At 43.6% G+C, this 21,134-nt stretch overlaps 1 protein-coding gene across 1 annotated transcript in view; it reads left to right on the forward strand.

Moving 5' to 3' along the window:
- Positions 1 to 21,134, forward strand: part of SEMA3A (semaphorin 3A) — a 186,356-nt gene that overhangs the window by 115,674 nt on the left and 49,548 nt on the right. Inside the window, exons 5-6 of the mRNA XM_081005480.1 lie at positions 3,851 to 3,944; positions 11,332 to 11,451. Coding sequence (XP_080861606.1) covers positions 3,851 to 3,944; positions 11,332 to 11,451 — 214 coding nt within the window. The remainder of the gene's footprint in view (positions 1 to 3,850; positions 3,945 to 11,331; positions 11,452 to 21,134) is intronic.

Raw genomic sequence — 21,134 nt, forward strand, 5'->3', positions numbered from 1 at the left:
AAGCTCAAAAACCAACCTTAAATTAAAGGGAGGGAGGGAGATCCGCTACACAATGCGATAGAGAAAGTACTTTGCCTCACGCAGCCCCTTAAATAGCTCCTTAGATGCCAATCAAACCCCAACAGACAGAAAAATTACCCCAGCAACAAAGGGGCAACCAATGAAGTGCAGAGGACATCCAAATGGGCCCGCCCCAGCAACAAGAAGGCAGTTTAGTGATCTCACCGCAACACGTGGCTCTCCATGATTTGGAGGACACAATTTCCTTCAGATGTGTGACATCACATTGGTGTCGTTTGGAACCAACGTGTGCCAGGCAAACATGTTTCTCTACAAGCAGGCCTTTGACTGGTCAAACAATCTATGGCTTTTTAAACACGTTTGTGGGAGGGGGGGTTATTGGTTTACTTTGGTGTTTTTGTTATACATTTTGTGTTTTTATGTTGTAAACTGCCCTGTGATGTTCAGATGAATAATAATAATAATGAAATAATGATATTTGCCTGCTTGCCTTGAAAGCTAAGCTGAGGATGCGCCTCTGGGCTCCCCCCACCAACCCAGGTGGATAGTCTGAGCTGGGAGTCAACCCCTCATTCCCCACATTCCTTCTCCTGTTCCAGAGGGTAGGACCCATACCAATGGATTCAAGTTACAAGGAAGGAGATTCCAGCTCAAAATCAGGAAGAACGTTCTTGACAGTAAGAGCTGTTTGACTGTGGAGTGAACTTCCTCCAGAGGTGGTGGACTCTCCTTCCTTGGAGGTTGGATGCCTCTCTGAGATTCCTGCTTTGCAGGGGGTTGGACTAGATGACCTGCCTTTCACATGTTGGGTTAAAATTCAGAATTAAAAACAATAAAAAACAGTGCAGAGTCAGTGGGTGCTGGAAAGGACTTTAGAAAGTTGAGGGGAAATTCTACTGAGTCCCAGATGGCGACTGATATCATACCGCAAAATTGTGAAGGGACAGATGGGGTGGTGGGCATGCCTAATGCTGGAGAGGATGGCTGGGGGCCAACCCTTTAGGGAGCTGCCACCATAGCATCTCAGGGCCATGAAGGACCACGACTGATCACACAACAGGGGAGACAAGGGGCCCCTTCTGCAAACTGCAGGCCAGAAAGGGACCTTCTCAAGCTCACTCCCTCCTATCATGTCAAATGGCAAGCCACACCCAAAACTGATTATGCACACACACAAAACATCCATAAGGGATTCCTAAACCCATGGAAATACTGAAAGTAACTGTTTTGACCATGGTCCTTGTATTCTTCTCTTAACTGAGCTGTTCTTCCACCCCATCAAACCAACATAACATCAAGAAGGACCAGGTTCCTTTATCACATGGCTGTGGTTTGTTGTTGCTTCCTGTATCACACTGTTATTGTTGTTTTAGATTGGCTTATTCATCCTTTCATTATACACTACATTATTTTAGGAACACTCTGTTTTAGTCACCCTCTTCAGAGTTCATTCCAACCGAGGTCAAGCAATAACTTGCCTTGGTGATGCAAAAGATCTTAAAGAATATTGGTGTTGAGTTTAACAGCAGCTTGCAGGACTTCTGCCATTCTCTATTACTGTCATGAGGCATTGACATAAAATGTTGTTATATTAATTTACTTTGAAAGGCTTAGAGATTAGAAAACATACCCTTGAAATCCCCAGTCACTTCCTAGAGTTTGAAAATAAAGATAATAATAGTCTCAGGATAGCAAAAGCTATTGCAGGAAAATGTTTTCCTCCCACCCAATTTCATAGCCCCATTCAGAGGCCACAAAAGCCTGTCTGTCTGTCTGTCTGTCTGTCTCTCTCTCTCTCTCTCTCTCTCTCTCTCTCTCTGTGTGTGTGTGTGTGTGTGTGAGAGAGAGAGAGAGAGAGAGAGAGAGAGAGAGAGAATTTCAGTTATTTCAGGAGATGGAGTGAATTTTGTGAACAGGGTGTCAATAGCTATCCTCCCGAATGCATTTTGTTGTGTCCAGAATTGTGTTGTGTAACTCCATTCTAAGGGCATTCTAGTCAAAACAAAATGGCAGCAGCCATGTCCCAACCACAACTTTTGCCATCACCACCCAAAAATGCAGGTGAGGGAAGACAGTTTAACTTCCTTTGTTCTCTCCTCCTCAACCTCACCAACAGCTCCTAAATTCAGGGGGTGGGAAACAGTTTGGGATTAGATTCATAAAGGGAAAACAAACTGAAAATGAGTAAGATCAATCTAAGGGTGAAAAAAATTGGAAGTGAGATTCTGCAGTTTATTTACAACATGGAGTGTGTGTTTTGTGTGCGGTGCAACTATTAATTTATTTGCCAAAGCAGAAAGGAGATCTCTTGGGCCATAGGTTAAGACATCACATGCTTTGGATGCGGAAGGTCCCCAACTGCAGTCCATGGTTATGAAAATGAAATCTGGATGGGAAAGATTCTTGCCTAACCATTGGAGGAGCTGCTGCAAATCAGAGCCAAGAGGAGGCAGGAATTCCTCTTTAGTGTTTTACTACCATGCATGTAGATATGTATGGCCTAGAAGTCAAAGACTCAGGTGAACCTTTCCTGAGAAGTCAGAGCTAACTACACATTCAGTCTTTTCAGGCCTGTACCACTTCAGATTATGAGAAGGGACCACATCGACCATCTATCTATCTATCTTCTATCTACACACACACACACACACACACACACACACACGGAAACTAGCATAGAGCAAAAAAGTTTTCACTAAGTCCTCTCCCTGTTTTTTATGCCAAGAAGTATTAAAAAATCTATTACCTACAGTCTGGAGAATAATAGCCCCAGAAGGCTGTACCATATGATTATACTAAATATATAAATCAGCCTTCAGCCATTTAAGCCAGTTTGGAAAATAGTACATATTGTAATTTTTTTTTAACTACCAGAACAAAAATGAAACATATTGCTATAGACTGAGTCAAACATCAGAAATGCTTCTCTTGTCCAAATTTATTTAATCTGGATTTCCCTCCTTTTGATGGCTGTTTCTCATTAGCGCTTTCATTAATAAAATTTGTTGAGTTCATTCTTTGATCCAGACACCCTTCCCTTTTATGAGTCTCCCCCCTCCAAAAAAAAAAAAAAAAAAAAAAAAAAAAAACCTCAGCTTGCCCTTCTGGGGTGTCTGAATAAGTGAGTCCTACTGTTCTACTAATGACATGGGTAAACTGAATTAAATAAAAACATGAATCCTTGGCATTTAAACGTCAACCTAAACAATCCCAAATCACCCACAGAATGTGCAAATTAACCTTATGTTTTGGTGTGTTTTCCCACAGCCACACACTCGAGACAACTGCTCTTTTGTGGCAATTGCCCTACATTTCCCTCAACTGTTTCACTTCCGTTATCTCCGCACTTTGCATCCCATAATTCATGGGGATGGATTAGTGCAGCTATGCATATGAGGTCGTGAATGTGGGATAACCTCTGTAGAAAAGGGTAATTCTACACTAACAAGTAAAGGGCCAATTTCTGCTAAGGGTACTGGGAGGAAAATAACGTTCTTTGGCTTTCCAGTCTAGTTCTCAAAAGTTCTGCATGCAGAAGTAGAAAAACAAGCCAACTCAAATGAAGTGTAGATGAAGTAACATAAAACTTGGGATTTATTCTTTTATTATTATTGATTAAATTTCTGAACCACACTTTATATGGGAATCACAGGGCAATATAATACAATACTACAATATAATACAATACAATATAATACAAAAACACAAAAATGCATACCATGGTAACAAACAAAATTAAGTTTGCGTGCTGAACTGATGGGCTAATAATTCATACCTAGTTGTTTCCATGCTTGGTTAGATTAATTATTTCTTCCTTCTTCCTCTGCAGGACAATATTTTTAAGCTGGAAGATTCACATTATGAAAACGGCAGAGGAAAAAGCCCCTATGACCCCAAACTGCTGACAGCTTCTCTTTTAATAGGTAGGATTTATTTATTTGTTTGTTTATTTTCATAAAATAGGCTTTATCTATAGGTACCTGCTTCTTCCTGTTCCTGATGGTTATCAGAGGCTCTGCTTCCTTATTTCAACATCTTCCCAGGGAGAAATGGAATGTGGTTTTGTTTGGCTGCACCACAAGTGAAGACACGCTTAATCCAACACAACAATAGCAACCCATAATTTCTGATGATAGACATGCCACTTGGGAAATTCCAGTCTTTACAATAGTGCAATCATTACACTATGAATGTGAACTTATGGACAATGGCAACGGTGCAAAATTCTGGTTCTTAAATCATGCACATGGTCTTTGTGTTTAGGGCAGACTCTCTCCTTCAGATTTTCTTCACTGTGTGCTTCTCCCCGTGCATAAGCAGCGGCAGGAAGGAACATGAGAGAGGAAGCAAAGTGCCTGTGCCATTCTCTACCTCCTTAAAGGTAAAGGACCCCTGATAGTTAAGTCCAGTCACGAACAACTCTGGGGTTGCGGCGCTCATCTCGCTTTACTGGCCGAGGGAGCCAGCGTTTATCTGCAGACAGTTTTTCCGGGTCATGTGGCCAGCATGACTAAGCCGCTTCTGGCGAAACCAGCAGAGCGCATGGGAACGCCGTTTACCTTCCCGCCGGAGCGGTACCTATTTATCTACTTGCACTTTGACATGCTTTCGAACTGTTAAGTTGGCAGGAGCAGGGACCGAGCAACGGGAGCTCACCCCATCGCGGAGATTCGAACCGCCAACTTTCTGATCAGCAAGCCCTAGGCTCAGTGGTTTAGACCACAGCGCCACCTGCGTCCCACTCTACCCCCTTACCCAGGAATAATTCTGTGAGCCATGGTGCCTGAATAGGCTGTAGAAGGTTCCTATTCAAAAACCTCAGAGGGTCTTGCCCTTGCTAGAAAATTGTGGACATGCAACAAAATTAGAATTTGAACATGTGTGGAGGCAATTGGTATTTCATTATCATGAAGGCACAGAAAATTCAAAAAGTGATTAGTGGCTTGATGTTACTTGAGTAACAAAGATACACATTTTAAAGAAAGAACATTGCTCCCTATTTTCTAGATGTTCTTCAGGGGACGGAAAGCATTTCAATATGAGTGTCTCTTCTTCTGCACTTAAGAAGAGTAATTCTGACTTTTAACCAACGCTTGATGCTTTTTCCTGCCTCTGAAAGTTCAGGTGATTACTCCCCTGAGGTCCCGGCCTTGCTGCAACTTGCACCCTGTATTTACTCAAAACAGAAGGGAGAGAAAGTACGTCTGAAAAGACGGGTATATAAATTAGTGCCTGGGGCAACTTTAATTTGTGGTGCTGCTTCTCCAGAGAGGCTGACTTCCCTATTTGCATTAATATTCAGTCAAGAAAGAATACGATGACAAGGGTGTCTTACGCAAACCTCATGGCATGTAGCCAAATGAAGTCAATGGAGTGCTGTCTTCTCGCATTCCTTTTTCATGTGGACTTACAATGATACAATGATTTTGGGTTTTTTGGATTTTCTTCTCTTTTTTCTTTTTTCACAAATCCTTTCTTCTTGTGTGGAAGACATATGGAATTGGAGGCAAGGTGTTAAGGAAGAGAGAAATCAATATGAAGAGCAGAGGTGATGGCTTTTAACGTATTCAGGAGGACAAAAAGCTGCCTTATACTAGGTCAGATTATTCACCCATCAAGCCTCATATTGTCTATTCTACCTGAGAGGGCATCCACATTGATGCCTTAGAGCACAGTGAAGTCGTTCGTCCCCCCGCCCCTGTGCGCCAGTGTGTTTCACAGCTCTTTCACCCATGGAAAAAGGTAAAGATAAAGGACCTCTGGATGGTTAAATCCAGTCAAAGGCGACTATGAGGTACAGCAGCACTCATCTCACTTCCAGGCCGAGGGAGCTGGCATTTGTGCGCAGACAGCTTTCCGGGTCCTGTGGCCAGTGTGACTAAACTGTTTGTGGAGCAATGGAACACCATGATGTAAATGCCGTTTACCTTCCTGCCACAGCGGTACCTATTTATCTACTTGCACTGGCATGCTTTCAAACTGCTAGGTTGGCAGGAACTAGGAAAGAGCAACAGGAGCTCACCCCATTGCGCAGATTCAAACTACCAACCTTTCAATCAGCAAGCCCAAGAGGCTCATTGGTTTAGACCACAGTGCCACCCGCATCCATAGATATTCACATCAGCGCAGCGTGCGCCTTGGCTAGAGGTGAATGAGCAGGGGAGGCTGGTCCACTTGTGCACCACCAAGATCTCTCTGTCATCAGCCAACCCTCACTTGCTTACCTTCTAACATCAAATCTATTCAGGGGGTCATTGTGACTGTCAGTCTTATACTTGCGGGAATGAGGAGGATGGGGACAAAACTAGAATCATTCAGCTGAACCTGTTATGATTCTGGCTCCCTCTTCTGTTTTTGCTCCTTAATTCCCACCCCACCAGTCTCACTGGCTATCAGTTGCCACTGCAAATTTAGAACAGCTTAAAGACTCAATTCCATGTGAAGTTGGTTTAAGAAAAACATGCATCAAACAGTGGTATCTTATCAGCTCAGGTAGGAAAACTATTGAGCAGTAGAATCCCTAATCTGTCCTGCATACTCAATGCCAGGTACAAATATGTGAACTGGAATCTCAGCTAAACAGAAACTCCCCCACCCCCAAGCTACGTCATCAGGAATTGAATCTTGTAAGCTCAAAACATTTTTGAAATACACAAATGGGCACACTGCTGTTTCTTTAATCACTCCTAATTCAATAATATTTTTAAATGTTTCATAGCTATTAATTCCTCTGCCCTAAATGTTTCTTGCTCGATCTCCTTCCAAATGATTTTCATTACTTTTAAGAGCTGTTCATTTATGATAACCGTTACTCTGGTGTGTTGAGCAAAATGCCAGCTGTGGCAGAGATGTGCGCAGCTCTCAGGCATCATTTAGCTGCAATTCATTATTAATAGGCTGCTCCAAGCACATCTTCCCAAGGTGTGTCCATGAGGAGGTCTCCACATCAAATTTACCTGGTCCAGGAAGAATACGAGAACATTTTAAAGACCAAACAAGAGTAAGGGAGGAGGGAATTGCATATTTTTCTATGGTACTTTTGTAATGGAGATTATTTATTAATGAACAAAGCTAAGGTTACACAATCTGTTCTTCTTTAAGGACACAACCTAGGCTTCCCTTTAGCAAGCTCCACTGAATTGTGGAGCAGGAGCTCTGAATCTCTTGTTCAATGCCCATTCATCCCAATGATGGATGCGCAGAATAACTTTCCTGTGGACTGCGCCCATTCAGATTTGAATCTCCTACCGTTAGATGTATATAGAAATGTTTGGGCTGTATTCAACTAAGTCCTACTCAGATTAGACTCCTTTAACAACAACAACAATCTTTATTACGGTCCAGAAACCCAACAAATTGTTACAAAGCAATACACAATTCATACAGCCTACCTCCAGGTTAAACAAGCATTTTGTTCAGAATATAGGGATCATTGATTCTTGCAACCACTGATAAAAACTTTGCCACTGCTAATGTTCTAGCATTGGTCTGGTCTTCCAATAGGAACCTGACATAGTGAGCCTCTGATTTTCCCGGGAAAGGTACCAGCAAGGGTAGTATCAGTTCAGCCCTGGCTTGCTCATATTTTGCACAGTGCAACAAAATATGTTTTATGGATTCGATGTCTTGAGCTGTATTCCACTAAGTCCTACTCAGATTAGACTCCTTTAAATTAATGAAGCTAAGCTAGTTACGACTATTAACTTCAGTGAGTAAGAGTAGCATCAACCAGAATATAAAAACCCTTGACGCCTTTGGTCACACCATAAGTTAGTGAGAACAAAGAAAACAGCCTTGAAAAAACAGAACACATAAGAGAGCTTGCATCAGCTGTAGTTACTTTGATATGGAGAAAGCTCTCTGTGCTTGGTTAATGAGACACAGAGACTGTGTGACTCCCTTTCTGCTAAGGTTCATTCCTTCTGTTCCCTTCAGTTACCACTTGGGGGTGTTTTGCTTAGCTCCCTCTGAGCCGTGATGGTGTCCATAACTTAAACAAAATGGAAGGGACTGTCAAACGATGGTAAGTTTATAAACCAGCATAAGGGCAGCCAACATTACGTGTTAGTCCCAAACTCTAGGGAAAACCCAATCTTTGCTTCTAATATTCTCTAATATTGCTCACAATGGTCGATTCTGTTTTTTAATCAAGCTGAGGAGAGTTTCAACCAGCAGTAGCCACCATACACAGAGCACCCAAACTTGGGATATTCCCATGCAAGCCCTCTAATGTTTTTCAGTGGGCACCTTGAAAGGATTAAGCTTTGCACCCATGACATTCAGGCTGGGCAACACATTGGCTTCTTCTAGGATGTCTTCCCTGAATGTATGGATACCTTTACTAAGTTCTTTTCTGACAAGGACCATACATATCCATGCAAATTATTAGGGCAAGTAAATAAAAAATAGTTTTTGGCTCTTAATCAATACCCAAGATATATGCAGAATGAGACAAGAAGAACATTACATGACCTTTCAGCCAGGAGAGACCTGAATCCCAGCAGGTGTTCAGGAAAGGTGCTTGAAGGAACTATCTCTCTCTCTCCCTTACCACTCATATTGTGCATCCTCCAGCTTTCTGTCGCTCTCTAACATGGCCAAGAAACAAAATCCAAGATCCATGAAAATTGGACCAGTATCCCAGAGTGCACCATTGGATTATCTCCCATAGAAATGAATTGTTGCTATGGGGGAAATGAAGCATTGGGATTTCGTGGAGGGGGCTGCAGTGTGCCCCCTCCACTAAATCCTGTGGGAAGGATGGAGACCTCAGTGTCTATCTTTGCACAGAGCACAAACCTTTCACACACAAGCCCCATAATGTATAAAAAATACTGCAAACGTCTTGTTTTAAATGCACACACACACAAGTACTACATGCATATACAAATGCACATGAATGAATATATATACACACGCACATACTTTGGCTTCTGAAATCTCCTGCTCTGGGTGACCTCTTCCCCTCTTTGACAACGATGAAATGAAAGCAGCCTCCTTGTCTTTCCCTTGATTTATATTGATTCCTCCCAAGTCTCTGGAGAGAGCTGACAAGCAAATGGGGGTAAAGTTAAGTAAAGGCTAACAGAGGCATCAAAGGCATTTTCTCAAGCACAGTACATAATAAGAGCTATAATTAAGTGATTGTCTCTCCTTTTAAAAATAGCAAGTGGCAGATGAGACAGAAAGATGATAAATAGGTAATTAATGTGCTGTTCTCTTTCACTCGATTTTGATTATACCTCCTGCTGGGGAGAAGAGGCCTTGTTGCTTTTAATCTTCTTCTCATTCCACCTATTTCCACTATCATGTTTTCTCCCCTTCCGACTCTTATGACGCGCAGCCCTGCTTGCAGCCTTTCAAGGGAAAGCGGCTCAACTTTCCCAGCAGGCATGATCAGACATGGCTGCCCCGCCATGGAAACGTATTCTAAAATTGGCATGGAAAATACGAGCATGCCTTGGAACTAATAAGCTTGTTTCCAACAAAGTCATATTAAATTCTGTCGAGGGCATTTGCTGGGGCCGTGATAAATGGAATACCTGAACTTTAATAACCGGTCAATTCATTCCATGATTTTTGCTTTGAAAGGCAAAGATCCTTATTCAGTGCTCCGTGAGCAGAATCAAAGCAAGCACGGTCATTCCAGTGTCAACTGCACTTCCCTGTATACTAAAGAAACAGGTTCAGCTGTGGGCCAACAGGGTTGGCCTGAAACTCTGGCAGGCCAGTTGCCAAGGCCCACTTGCTGTGCTTCCAGGGGAGCTGAAGGGGTCTGCAGACACTCAGAAGCATCTGGGCAGAAATCTGTAGCCAGAACCCTTGAGCCCCCAAGCCAAGTGACTGCTGGCAACCAGAGGCATACCTAGGGGATGGCCAGAATAGCCCCACCAAAAGAGCAGGCTCAGGGGCCCCTAAAATCTCCACTCTGGCTCAGAGTGGCTAGGAGTAAAATCAGTAGTGGAGGGAATGAAGGAGGCAGGAAGCCAGGCAGACTGACAAAGGAAGAGCAGAACAGACCCAACACCGTTGGCCACAGAAGTCATTGGCCAAGTGGGAGAGGTGAAAAAAAGCCAACTTTTTGAGTTCCTGGCTCATGGTCTCTTCTGGCTTTGGAGACATCTCCTTGCCAGGGTGGGTGTGTGGCACCAATACAGCTCCTTGCGCAAGGGAGCCTAGGTATGCATCTGTGGTATGCAACTACATTCCAACAATCTGCTTCAGTTCCTCAGTCTTGGTTCTGGGAAGGTATCAGGCTAATCTTCTGTGTTTTGCTAGAGCAATGTGGTGCCTTGCTTTGGCTCCTGCCTTGTTGACTTTCTTTCCACTCCCTCTCTTGTAGACCACCTATTGACCTTGGCCCCTTGGCCTATTCAACAGAATTTGCAACAGCTAGCTGCTTCTGTCACAGTCCATAGACATTTTCCATCATCACTGTAGCCTAATCCTGCGATGGCACGGGCGCAAAGCCAATGCCGTCTGTGCACAGAGTTGCCCATGACATTTCAGTGAGTGGAGCGTAAATTGTGCGCTTGGGAGCTCTGAACCACACATCCTAAAGTGGTTGATGTTTAGCAGCATATGTCCTCGGCTTGTCCTTTTTGCGACATGGATAATTTTTTTCCAAATTGTAAGTGTGGCATACGGGCATGTTCTAAAAGATGGATAAAGGAAGGAAGGAACTGTGGTAAAAAGGAGGGGCTTTTTTGATTGTAAAAGAAATGAAAGAAACTAGAATCATAGAACTGTAGAGTTGGGGGGGAGCCAAAGTGTCATCTAATCCAACCCCTCAATGCAGGAATCACAGATTAGGAGGGGGACAAAGAAAAATACGATGTCAAAAGAAACTCTCAGTGAGGAGAGGAAAGTCCAAAGGAGTGTGTGCTATGATTTGAGATGGGAGATGGATTGAAGCTCAACAGGAAGTGAGGAGCGAAGTCTTCTGTTGAGGCTGACACATTTCCTGTCTCTGGGCTGCAAGGCAGGCAGCGCTTATCACTTGGACACCTCTGAGATTCACCAGAAAATAACGTTGCCCACCTAGATGCTTGTCTCCTCCTCTAAATAACCAGGTATCATAAGCAAGGCATATATTGGCAACATTCCCCCCTCAAGTTTTTCTGCAAAAAGCTGGAATGAAAGCGGTAAACACGGAAGGTCCTGAAATGTATATGCCAGACCTTTGCCCGTGCAAATAGCTTTCAACCATCGTGCGTGTTGTGCATTGGCATTCTGTTTGCTCCTTTGTAATAAATTCTGATAGGTTCACTGAGTGGCTGATATTCCGTGCAATTTCATGCAATGTTACAGATGGTGAGCTTTATTCCGGAACGGCGGCAGATTTCATGGGCAGAGATTTTGCCATTTTCCGTACGCTGGGGCACCATCACCCAATCAGGACAGAGCAGCACGACTCCCGGTGGCTTAATGGTAAGTCAGGAATATCGTTTATCCACTTTCCATAGTTTTAAACGATGGCTAATTAACTTTAATGTGCAACACTCATTCACAGTCGCTCAGCACCACATTGCTATTGCCACAAATGAATGAAACTAATTGGGCTTGATTTTATGTGTGCTTTGATTTTAATTCCATTGTTATTTGTAGAGTGTGGATTTTGCCTTAATATGGAGATGGGCAGCTTCTGTATTATTGAGAGCTGTGAACTGAGAACCAAAAGTATGTTTTCTTCTGCAAACCGATTCCCCGCCCCGACATCCCCATGCACTGTGGAGTCAGACTGCATAATAAAATTGGCACATTTAGCACTAAGGTCTTCCCAGCTGTGAAGCACATGGGCTCAGGCATATGATCACATGCCAATATTTAGATGTACATGTTTCATACAGATATCAAAACGAGAGATAAAACATGCAATTGTAGAATGTCTCTGCTGCTTAAAACTGGGAGACATTCTTTTCTGTTCTTCATTAACAAAGCCATGAGTAACTTCTTTTCTTTTATCATACTGTGATTAAATTTTTTGAGTCTCCAGGAATCAGATAAAAATCTTTTTAGGGGTTAGTTTTGGTTCATAGGCCACCAGTTAACTATCCTGCCTTTAAACCGTGCTGGAAGGCCTTAGGCAGCTCTGCTTCTGCAAGACAAGCAAATTTCCTGGGGGAAAGTTTCACCACAGACACAGAAAAGGACGGCCAGTGAGAATTGCATTATTGAGCAAGCTGTTGGTATCAAGTCCCCATTCTCTGATTTTGAAAAGACCTTTCCTGTTTCAGTATAATCTGTTTCAACTCTAAAGCACTCCTTGGATGATCTCAGAAATTATGTTGATTGTTTACATAGACACACCAAACAGAAAAAAGTAGATCATTTTTCCCCCCTGAGCCAGTCCAATGGGATCTGCTAACATTTAAGGGTGGATCCATTTCCAGCCTTAGAATAGCTCGTTTAGCAGGATTAGCTGAGTGAAGTGCAGTTACCTGTGGATTGAGGCTGAGCGTCGGCTGAGATTATAGTTGAAACTTACCGTACTTTTCCGTGTATTAGGCAAGGGTTTTTTACTCCAAAATAAAGTAAAAAATGGGAGGGTCGTCTTATACATGGGTAGTGCGGGGGGGGGGGACTGGCAATTGGTTGCACCTGCGAGCAGGATCTAGTGATTGGGTGGGTGAATGGTGTCTGCCGCAAGGGCTGCTTTAGATTGGCTGCTGCTTTGTCAATTGGGTGGCCTATTTGTGGATGTGTAAATGGCTGCTTTGCATTAGCTGCTGTTCTGGCAATTTGGATTGCGTCGCTTGCGATTGTTAGCATTGGCCAGTTGGGTGAGTGATATTCGGTTCAGCATCCCCCCACAAAAAAAATCACTCAACAATTGTGGGTACCCCCCCCCCAAAGAAAAACCTCAACAACTCTGGTTAATTCTCCCCCCAAAAAGCTCAACAACTCTGTGCCATCTCCCCCCATTTTTTTAAATTTGAGCCCCCCAAAATAGGGGGCATCTTATACATGGGGGTGCCTTATAGATGGAAAAGTATGGTATGTGATCTGCCTAATGCAGCCTCCTCTGGTGGGCCAAATGCAGCAGACAATGAGTTGAACCTAATGGAATAAATTGGGGAGGGACATAGAGCTAGCCAGAGAGGGCTGTTGTATTAGATGAGTCCCAGATAGAGACTGGAGGGCAGCATTTTTGGGGAGGGGGGGCTGGCCTGATATTATCCACCACCACTATGTTCCAGTGGCCTTACAGTATCCTGGTGACCCCAGTGTGGCCTTGAATGCCTGGCCTTTGAGAGCCTCTTCCGTGGCTGCGGCTCACCTCTTTGCAGAGGCATCACTATGGGGAGGGGGAGGTGAAGAGGCAAAAGGCAGCAGTGGAATTGGGACTGTGCAGGCACACCAGTGGAGCCCACAAAGTTCAGATTTTGTCACCGCCTTGTCCCTTGCCTTCCATAGTGATGCCCTTGCTCAGTGGTGGAGGAACCCTCTCTGGCACCCGGCGCAGCGCAGCCGTATGGACTGCGCTTGTGCTGCCGCATGCATGCACACTCTGTCTAGAATGCCGCACAAGCGCAGTCCATACAGGCTGCCACTCGCACGGGACGGCCATATGGGCTGCCGCTTGCACGGTGACTGTACAGACTGCTGCATGAGCAGCATTCTGTATGGACTATACACGTGTGGCGACCATACGGGCTGCCGCTCGCACGCAATGGCAAGAGGCAGCCCGTACGGGTGCCTGTATGGACGCCACACGAGCAACGCCCATACGGACTGCAGGCGCCCTCGGTCGCTCTACAGCTGGGGGGAGGCAGGGGCCATCTTGTCACCCCTCCCAGAGTGGCACCTGGGGCAGCCCGCCCCCTCCGCCCCCCCTTCCTACATGGCTGTTCCTTCAGCTCCATCCCACTGTGCAAACTGTGCCTGCTCTTCCTCCTGCTCCTCCTTGCACCGATCCGGACCATGCTGTCAGAGAGGAAAGGCCTTTTTATTTTCAATCACCCAATCAGGACAGAGCAGCACGACTTCCGGTGGCTTAATGGTAAGTCAGGAATATCGTTTATCCACTTTCCATAGTTTCTGCTAAGGTTCCAGTTCCTTCTGTTCCCTTCAGTTACCACTTGGGGGTGTTTTGCTTAGCTCCCTCTGAGCCGTGATGGTGTCCATAACTTAAACAAAATGGAAGGGACTGTCAAACAATAGTAAGTTTATAAACCAGCATAAGGGCAGCCAACATTACGTGTTAGTCCCAAACTCTAGGGAAAACCCAATCTTTGCTTCTAATATTCTCTAATATTGCTCACAATGGTCAATTCAATTTTTTAATCAAGCTGAGGAGAGTTTCAACCAGCAGTAGCCACCATACACAGAGCAACTAAGCTTGGGATATTCCCATGCAAGCCCTCTAGTGCATTAAGTTCAATGTTTTTCAGTGGGCACCTTGAAAGGATTAAGCTTTGCACCCATGACATTCAGGCTGGGCAACACATTGGCTTCTTCTAGGATGTCTTCCCTGAAGAACTTTACTAAGTTCTTTTCTGACAAGGACCATACATATCCATGCAAATTATTAGGGCAAGTAAATAAAAAATAGTTTTTGGCTCTTAATCAATACCCAAGATATATGCAGAATGAGACAAGAAGAACATTACATGACCTTTCAGCCAGGAGAGACCTGAATCCCAGCAGGTGTTCAGGAAAGGTGCTTGAAGGAACTATCTCTCTCTCTCCCTTACCACTCATATTGTGCATCCTCCAGCTTTCTGTCGCTCTCTAACATGGCCAAGAAACAAAATCCAAGATCCATGAAAATTGGACCAGTATCCCGGAGTACACTATTATCTCCCATAGAAATGAATTGTTGCCAGTCATTGCTATGGGGGAAATGAAGCATTGGGATTTTGTGGAGGGGGCTGAAGTGTGCCCCTTCCACTAAATCCTGTGGGAAGGATGGAGACGCCCATACGGACTGCAGGCGCCCTCGGTCGCTCTACAGCTGGGGGGAGGCAGGGGCCATCTTGTCACCCCTCCCAGAGTGGCACCTGGGGCAGCCCGCCCCCTCCGCCCCCCCTTCCTACATGGCACAGCTCCATCCCACTGTGCAAACTGTGCCTGCTCTTCCTCCTGCTCCTCCTTGCACCGATCCGGACCATGCTGTCAGAGAGGAAAGGCCTTTTTATTTTCAATAGCCATACGCAGCCCCACACAAAGCCCCAGACTGGTGTCTTCTTGGGTTCCCACTTCCATCTTTTCTCAATTCACACTTTTCCAGCTGCAGAAGTCGGAATCACAAAAGCTCTGCCTTTGAGAACCAATTGCTGCCCACTGTCACAAGGAAATTCCACAATGGCTTTGGACTTGTACTGTAAACTAAGGCAGAAGCAGCAATGAGGGAAGGGGGGGGGCAGGAATGCCTTTTAATTCAACGGGCACCCTGTGCCAGACGTAATGACTCACTGATTGGGAGCCCTGTAGGCGCTAACGCAATATAAATAACAACTATGAACCTCTGCCAAACATATGGCGCTGCTCGATGTTAGCATCTTGAGAACGGTGTGTGTGCCATTTGTGAGAAATACATTGGAAACGGTTATTCCTTGGTTTTACTTTCACTCTAATTTTAGTCAAGATAGCTGGACTTCAGAGTATGTCAACTGGTGAAAAGGGAGATGTTTATTATTATTATTCTTTTGGCTTTCTGTGGACCTATAACCAAAGAATCTTCCGGAATACTATCTTTACTCTCCCCAGCTGATTGATCCCAAGGATAACCTGCCCTAGCTCAGTCATGCAAGTAAAAGCTGCTTTTGTATTGTAGATCCACACACTGACAGCTGAGTCAGGAGGATTTATGCAGCGAGAGAGCGCAGTCATTGTCCACTGTCCCCATGGCTCAGTGCCGAAACTGTGGCATTCCCCTCTCTCCCTTTGAATTGCGCTCACCAGTCTCTCAGCGTTGAATGTGAGCACTGATTTTTCCCAAGTTAGCACTAAGGATGCATCTGAGAGGATCAGGAAATGGAAAGGGCCTGAGGACAGAGAGGGGGTAAGATTACCTACCCAGAGCTTCTTGCAACCCCTCTAGATATCAAAGCCTTTAGAAGCCGGAAGCTTTTATGGAATTCAAATGTGTGTATCTCCTCTGACTTACCAAAGGGAGGCTATTGGGTTATACTCCTTGCACGTGGTGCCTTTAGAGTAATAGTTTTCAAACTCAGGGGACCCTTTCCAGGTCGATTTGTCTGCCCTGGAAACCCAGTTCATTGTACAGCACTTTCTAGGGCAAGTTCTGTGTTCATGGGGGAAATCAGCTGTCTGTTAGGCCTCTCTTTCTGCAGGCTGAAGGGGCTGTGGGGGCTGAGGACATCCTCCCACCCCCCATTAAAGTCCTTTCCGGCTACTTTAGGGAACTGAGAGACCTCTCTTCCCCCCTCCCATCCACATGCATACAAGGGAGGGAAGAATCTCTCAAGTTTGGTTCCTCTGTTTTATCCAGTGGTAAATAATAATAATAATAATAATAATAATAATAATAATAATAGTAATAAAATGTCCCATATCTGCCTATGCATGAGGTTGTTTTTTAAAAACAACAACAACCTATGAAAATTCATATGCATTTTCATGTACACTTCTACTCTTGCTAATTTTAACACACTTTTTGCAAGCAATTTTCCTATAATAAAATGCATTTTGCACATTATTTTTTTACTAATGTACACTTCTTTGTATGTGCTTTTCATTAATGTGCACATTTTTGAATGCATTCTTTGGCTGAAGAACTGCATCTCCATTTGGATTAGTTTTGAAGGAGAACTGTGCCTCATTTCATATATTCCTTCGGGGAAGACATATCTGGTATGTTTGCATCAAAGTGCAGATTGAACATATTCCTCCCTCATCCTTAACACACACACACACACACACACACACACACAAACTTTGTTTTTTGCTTTTTTGCAGTTTTTCCTTTTTTTGGGCAGAAAGGTTCTTAATCTTTAGACCGGCAGCTTTCACTGTAAAAATCTTAAGCTCAGCAAATTTCAATATTAGGGGCAGACAGATAGATGTTTTTGTCCAACTCCCTCCACTTCTCTCTGCAAGGAAATAAATGGTTGTATTCCCTTTATGCAGAGCTGAGGTTTTTTAAAAGAGAGAGAGAGAAATGTTATGGGATTTTTTCATCATGTCCTTGCTTTTTATTCAGTTTTGTAAAGCTTCTTGATGTTTATACCATACTCTCTGTGGCTTTAAAAAGAAAAGAAAAAAACTAAGTGGGAAAATAACCATGCCAAGTTCTCCAGAGACATTGTCCTTAAGCTGCTGAGTACTATAGAAGTTGAGTGAGTATTCAGTGAGTGAGAGAGAGAGGGAATGCCCTCATAATTTCACAGCCTCTGGGATGGGAAACATGGCCTTGATCCTCAGGTGTACAGCACTTTCTAGCAATATTTTTCAGTAACTTCCTTTGATGGATGTCTATGGAATGCTTCCATTTCTGGATCCGTTGATCCCTGAGGACATTATGAGAGCCCTCTGCTACCTTGACTAAGTCATCTGAAGTTACAGCCACTGGGCTCCTGCATGTTTAATAGCTGTGTCAGTTTCTGGGCTAGCTCTGCTAGGCAGTCCAGAAAGAGCAAAAGTTGCCAATGGGAAACGGTTCCCCCAGTATCTTTGAGTCAGACGCTTGTGCTCAGGTGTGGTTTATTCCTGAACCCAGGGAAGTAGTCTGAAGACATAAACAGAGAAGTGAATCTTAACCATGTTGACTTCAGTTGGAGAAGAAGCATCATGGGCGACGACGTCACTGGATCTTGAATGTCTGACTTGACTCCCTCCCCCTCCCCTCCTTCTTCTGTGACAATTAGTTTAATTAGCATTGACCTCGTCAATATGAATTTCCTCTTTTCTGGCCACCATGGTCAGAGTCTGGTGGGCATTAAGAGATTTACTGTTGACTGCATAATTGGAGTTCATGTGTGTGGTTGAAATGAGTGAGGAGAATTGCACAGAAAACAATGCATGTCACCGTAGCGCAATCGCCTCTGCTGACATCGCTCTCAATAGCTCCCCCTCTGTGAAAACAGGGACTGTTTGCAAATTAATTAGTTTCTGGCAAGAGCCTGATTGTTGACCCAGAGTTTGTAGAGTGGAAGAACAATCAGATTAGTGTGTTCCATACAAAGGCCCAGGGCGACACCGGAGTGTGGTTTGCCAAACAGGGTAGGACATGAATGGAGTAAAACAAATTCTTCTTTGGAGACACCATGGCAAAGGTTAAGTGTGATGTGGCTGGAGCGCATGAGCCATAAAGGTGGGGTGGAGTGGGGGAGAGATGGATTAGATATGTTCATCTGCATGAAGCTGGTTAATGCTAATTGACTCTTGGAGCAGCAGAGACATGGATGAGTGTGAGGCTCTGCAATGGGGTATGTCTTCTAATCGAGCAGTAAAAATTGTCCCAAAGGGAAATACGAGAGAGGCAGAAAGGAAATGCACACATTCAATCCAAATTTAAGGATTTTGAAATTAGTTTAATTGCCTAATCCCTTTCCTGCTCACTCAGAAGTATGTCTGTCTGATAGCAGAACTTTCAAGTGCGCATAAAATTGCAACCACAGTCTGTCTGAAGCCTATGGGCACAATCAGGTAATTTTAATTAAAAACAGCGTAGTCCCCGATTGCTGAAATTTGTATCTGTGTTTTAATACAAATACTAAAATAATTTGACAGGTAATTAATTCTGTAGTAGCAGCCAAGAAGCTTGCTCCTATGATGGGGTGGTTTTACCTTTTAAAATGTGTAGGTATACTTCAATATTACGCCGAGCATTTATTTTACTGGAATTGGTATGGGGTTATGTAAAGTTATTTAAGTGGCATCTCATTAGTCAACCTTTAAAATGATATTTGCGTGTATATGTTCAGTCTGAAAATTATGGGTGGACAGAAAGAGAGAAAAAGTATTGAGAAAATGGAAACAAAAAGAAGACAAGTTCTGTTTACCGTATTTTTCGCTCTATAAGACGCACCAGACCACAAGGCGCACCTAGTTTTTGGAGGAGGAAAACAAGAAAAAAAATATTCTGAATCTCAGAAGCCAGAACAGCAAGAGGGATCACTGCACAGTGAAAGCAGCAATCCCTCTTGCTGTTCTGGCTTCTGGGATAGCTGCGCAGGCTGCATTCACTCCATAAGACGCACACACATTTCCCCTTACTTTTTAGGAGGGAAAAAGTGAGTCTTATAGAGCAAAAAATACGGTAATTACCAGAAACACCAGAGCTTGCCTTCTTTTTGAAAATTACCGGCAGCTGCCATGGCCATACTTTTCAGAAACACTCAAAATACCCAAATATAACTGCAAAGGCTACACAGTGAAGACCTACTGTGTTTTTTCATCCTTCCCATTCATTACACAGGTCAGCTTCCTGTTGAATTTTGCCCAGTGTGATGTAAAGCTGCTATCTGTAAGTAGCAATGAGCTGACAAAGCTTATTTGTCAATAAATTCAGTTCCTCCAAAAACATTAGGATGATTCATGTGGCAAAAAGGAGGTCACCACCTGGCAACAATAGACAGGAAACAGGAGATAACATTCCCAGGGTGCAAACTTTGCATTCTTTCTCAGAATAAAACTTTCATGTGGTTTGCACCTATGGGGTTTTATGATTCATACTTGCACATTATTAAAAATACCACACAAGAATAAATATGTTTTAAACATACTTCCATAGCTGATGGTGGGTGATTTCTTCAAGTAAACACTTCAAGATATTCATCATATTCTCTGTTTACAAAAGTTATGGAAATTGATCCTCCCCACATGAATATTTTGTTTGTCTTATTGAAACTGTTTTAGCTTCCTCACACCTTTTACCCAAAGATGAGCCTCCAAACCCATTTTGGATTCTACCTTACAAGAAATGCCGATATAAAGTAACCTGCGATTGGGATTTAAATCTTCAACCATTTTAATTAAACTGTTTCAATAGGATTTCATTGTAAGTGATTTCATTGCAAGTATCCTTTACCGGACCAGAGTGGCTATTTTTTAATTTTGTGCACCTTCACCCCACTTCACCTCCAATATTTTCCATGACTCGCATAAAAAAAAGAGTGAATATATTTTTGAATTCAGTTCTTCACCCGTTACCAAGAAATCTAGACAAATTAACTTGTGTGTGTATGTGTGTGTTTCTGTACTTATGTCTGTGTGTATAGACATAGACCACTGGCTTATCCTATCCTTCATCAATCACTCACCTATAAGAAAGGATGCTCCATCGTGGAATAGTTCTTCTCAGGACAGAGTGTGCTCAGCTTAAAAATATTTCCTACCCTGTGGCAATCTATTATTCCTCTAAATCTTGCCACTTATTTCATTAAGGGAGCTTTGTAAACAGATATTAAGTTGATCCACATGTACATTGCAAAGTACTGAATAACAAACTGAAAAGAACGCTGTAGGGCAGAGATGGGCAAGTTCGCCTGCTGGCCAGATTGCAACTGACTCCAGCCCAACCTCAGGCCAAGTTTGACAGGTGGGTAGGGTCACCCACATGTCAGTCACCTGACACCACAGTGGTGTCAGGTGAAATTTTTTTGCCTGCAGTTTGAAACCAGACCATGTGGGCAAACACACAGTCTGCAGAGCACCTACCAAGGTGCTCCACAAGATTCAACAGTCAGTGGGTAGTCAGGTCTTACAGAACGCTTTGCAAGGGGCTTCAGAAGACCAGACAAGGAGCTGATCATCAGGTCTGATGGCTCAGGACTTGGCAGGTGCCATCCATCAGCAAAACCCTTTGGGTTGAGCCAGGTAGAAGACAGCAGGCCCAATCAGTTGGATGAGAAATATGCATATGAAAGTCATGCATAACAATGCATATAGGAACCATGACAGTGCTTTGGGGGTGAGCATTTCCATATGTAAATGCACAGCACAAGGAGTACACCCTCAAGTAGAAGTCAATGGGATTTGCTTCTGAATAAACATGAACTGAATGCTGTTCTCAATTACAGATGTCTGCCTTTTGCATTAAAGGAAGACAACAAATTTGCAGTTACAGGATTGCAGCGGAAATATGACTGCAAATTTCCTTGTGTCCTTTGAGAGCTGTGCTGCCTTTTCGGCTTAGCATACAACGT

Source organism: Podarcis pityusensis (assembly GCF_964106645.2).
Source record: "Podarcis pityusensis genome assembly, chromosome: 5".
Taxonomy (NCBI): Eukaryota; Metazoa; Chordata; class Lepidosauria; order Squamata; family Lacertidae; genus Podarcis; species Podarcis pityusensis.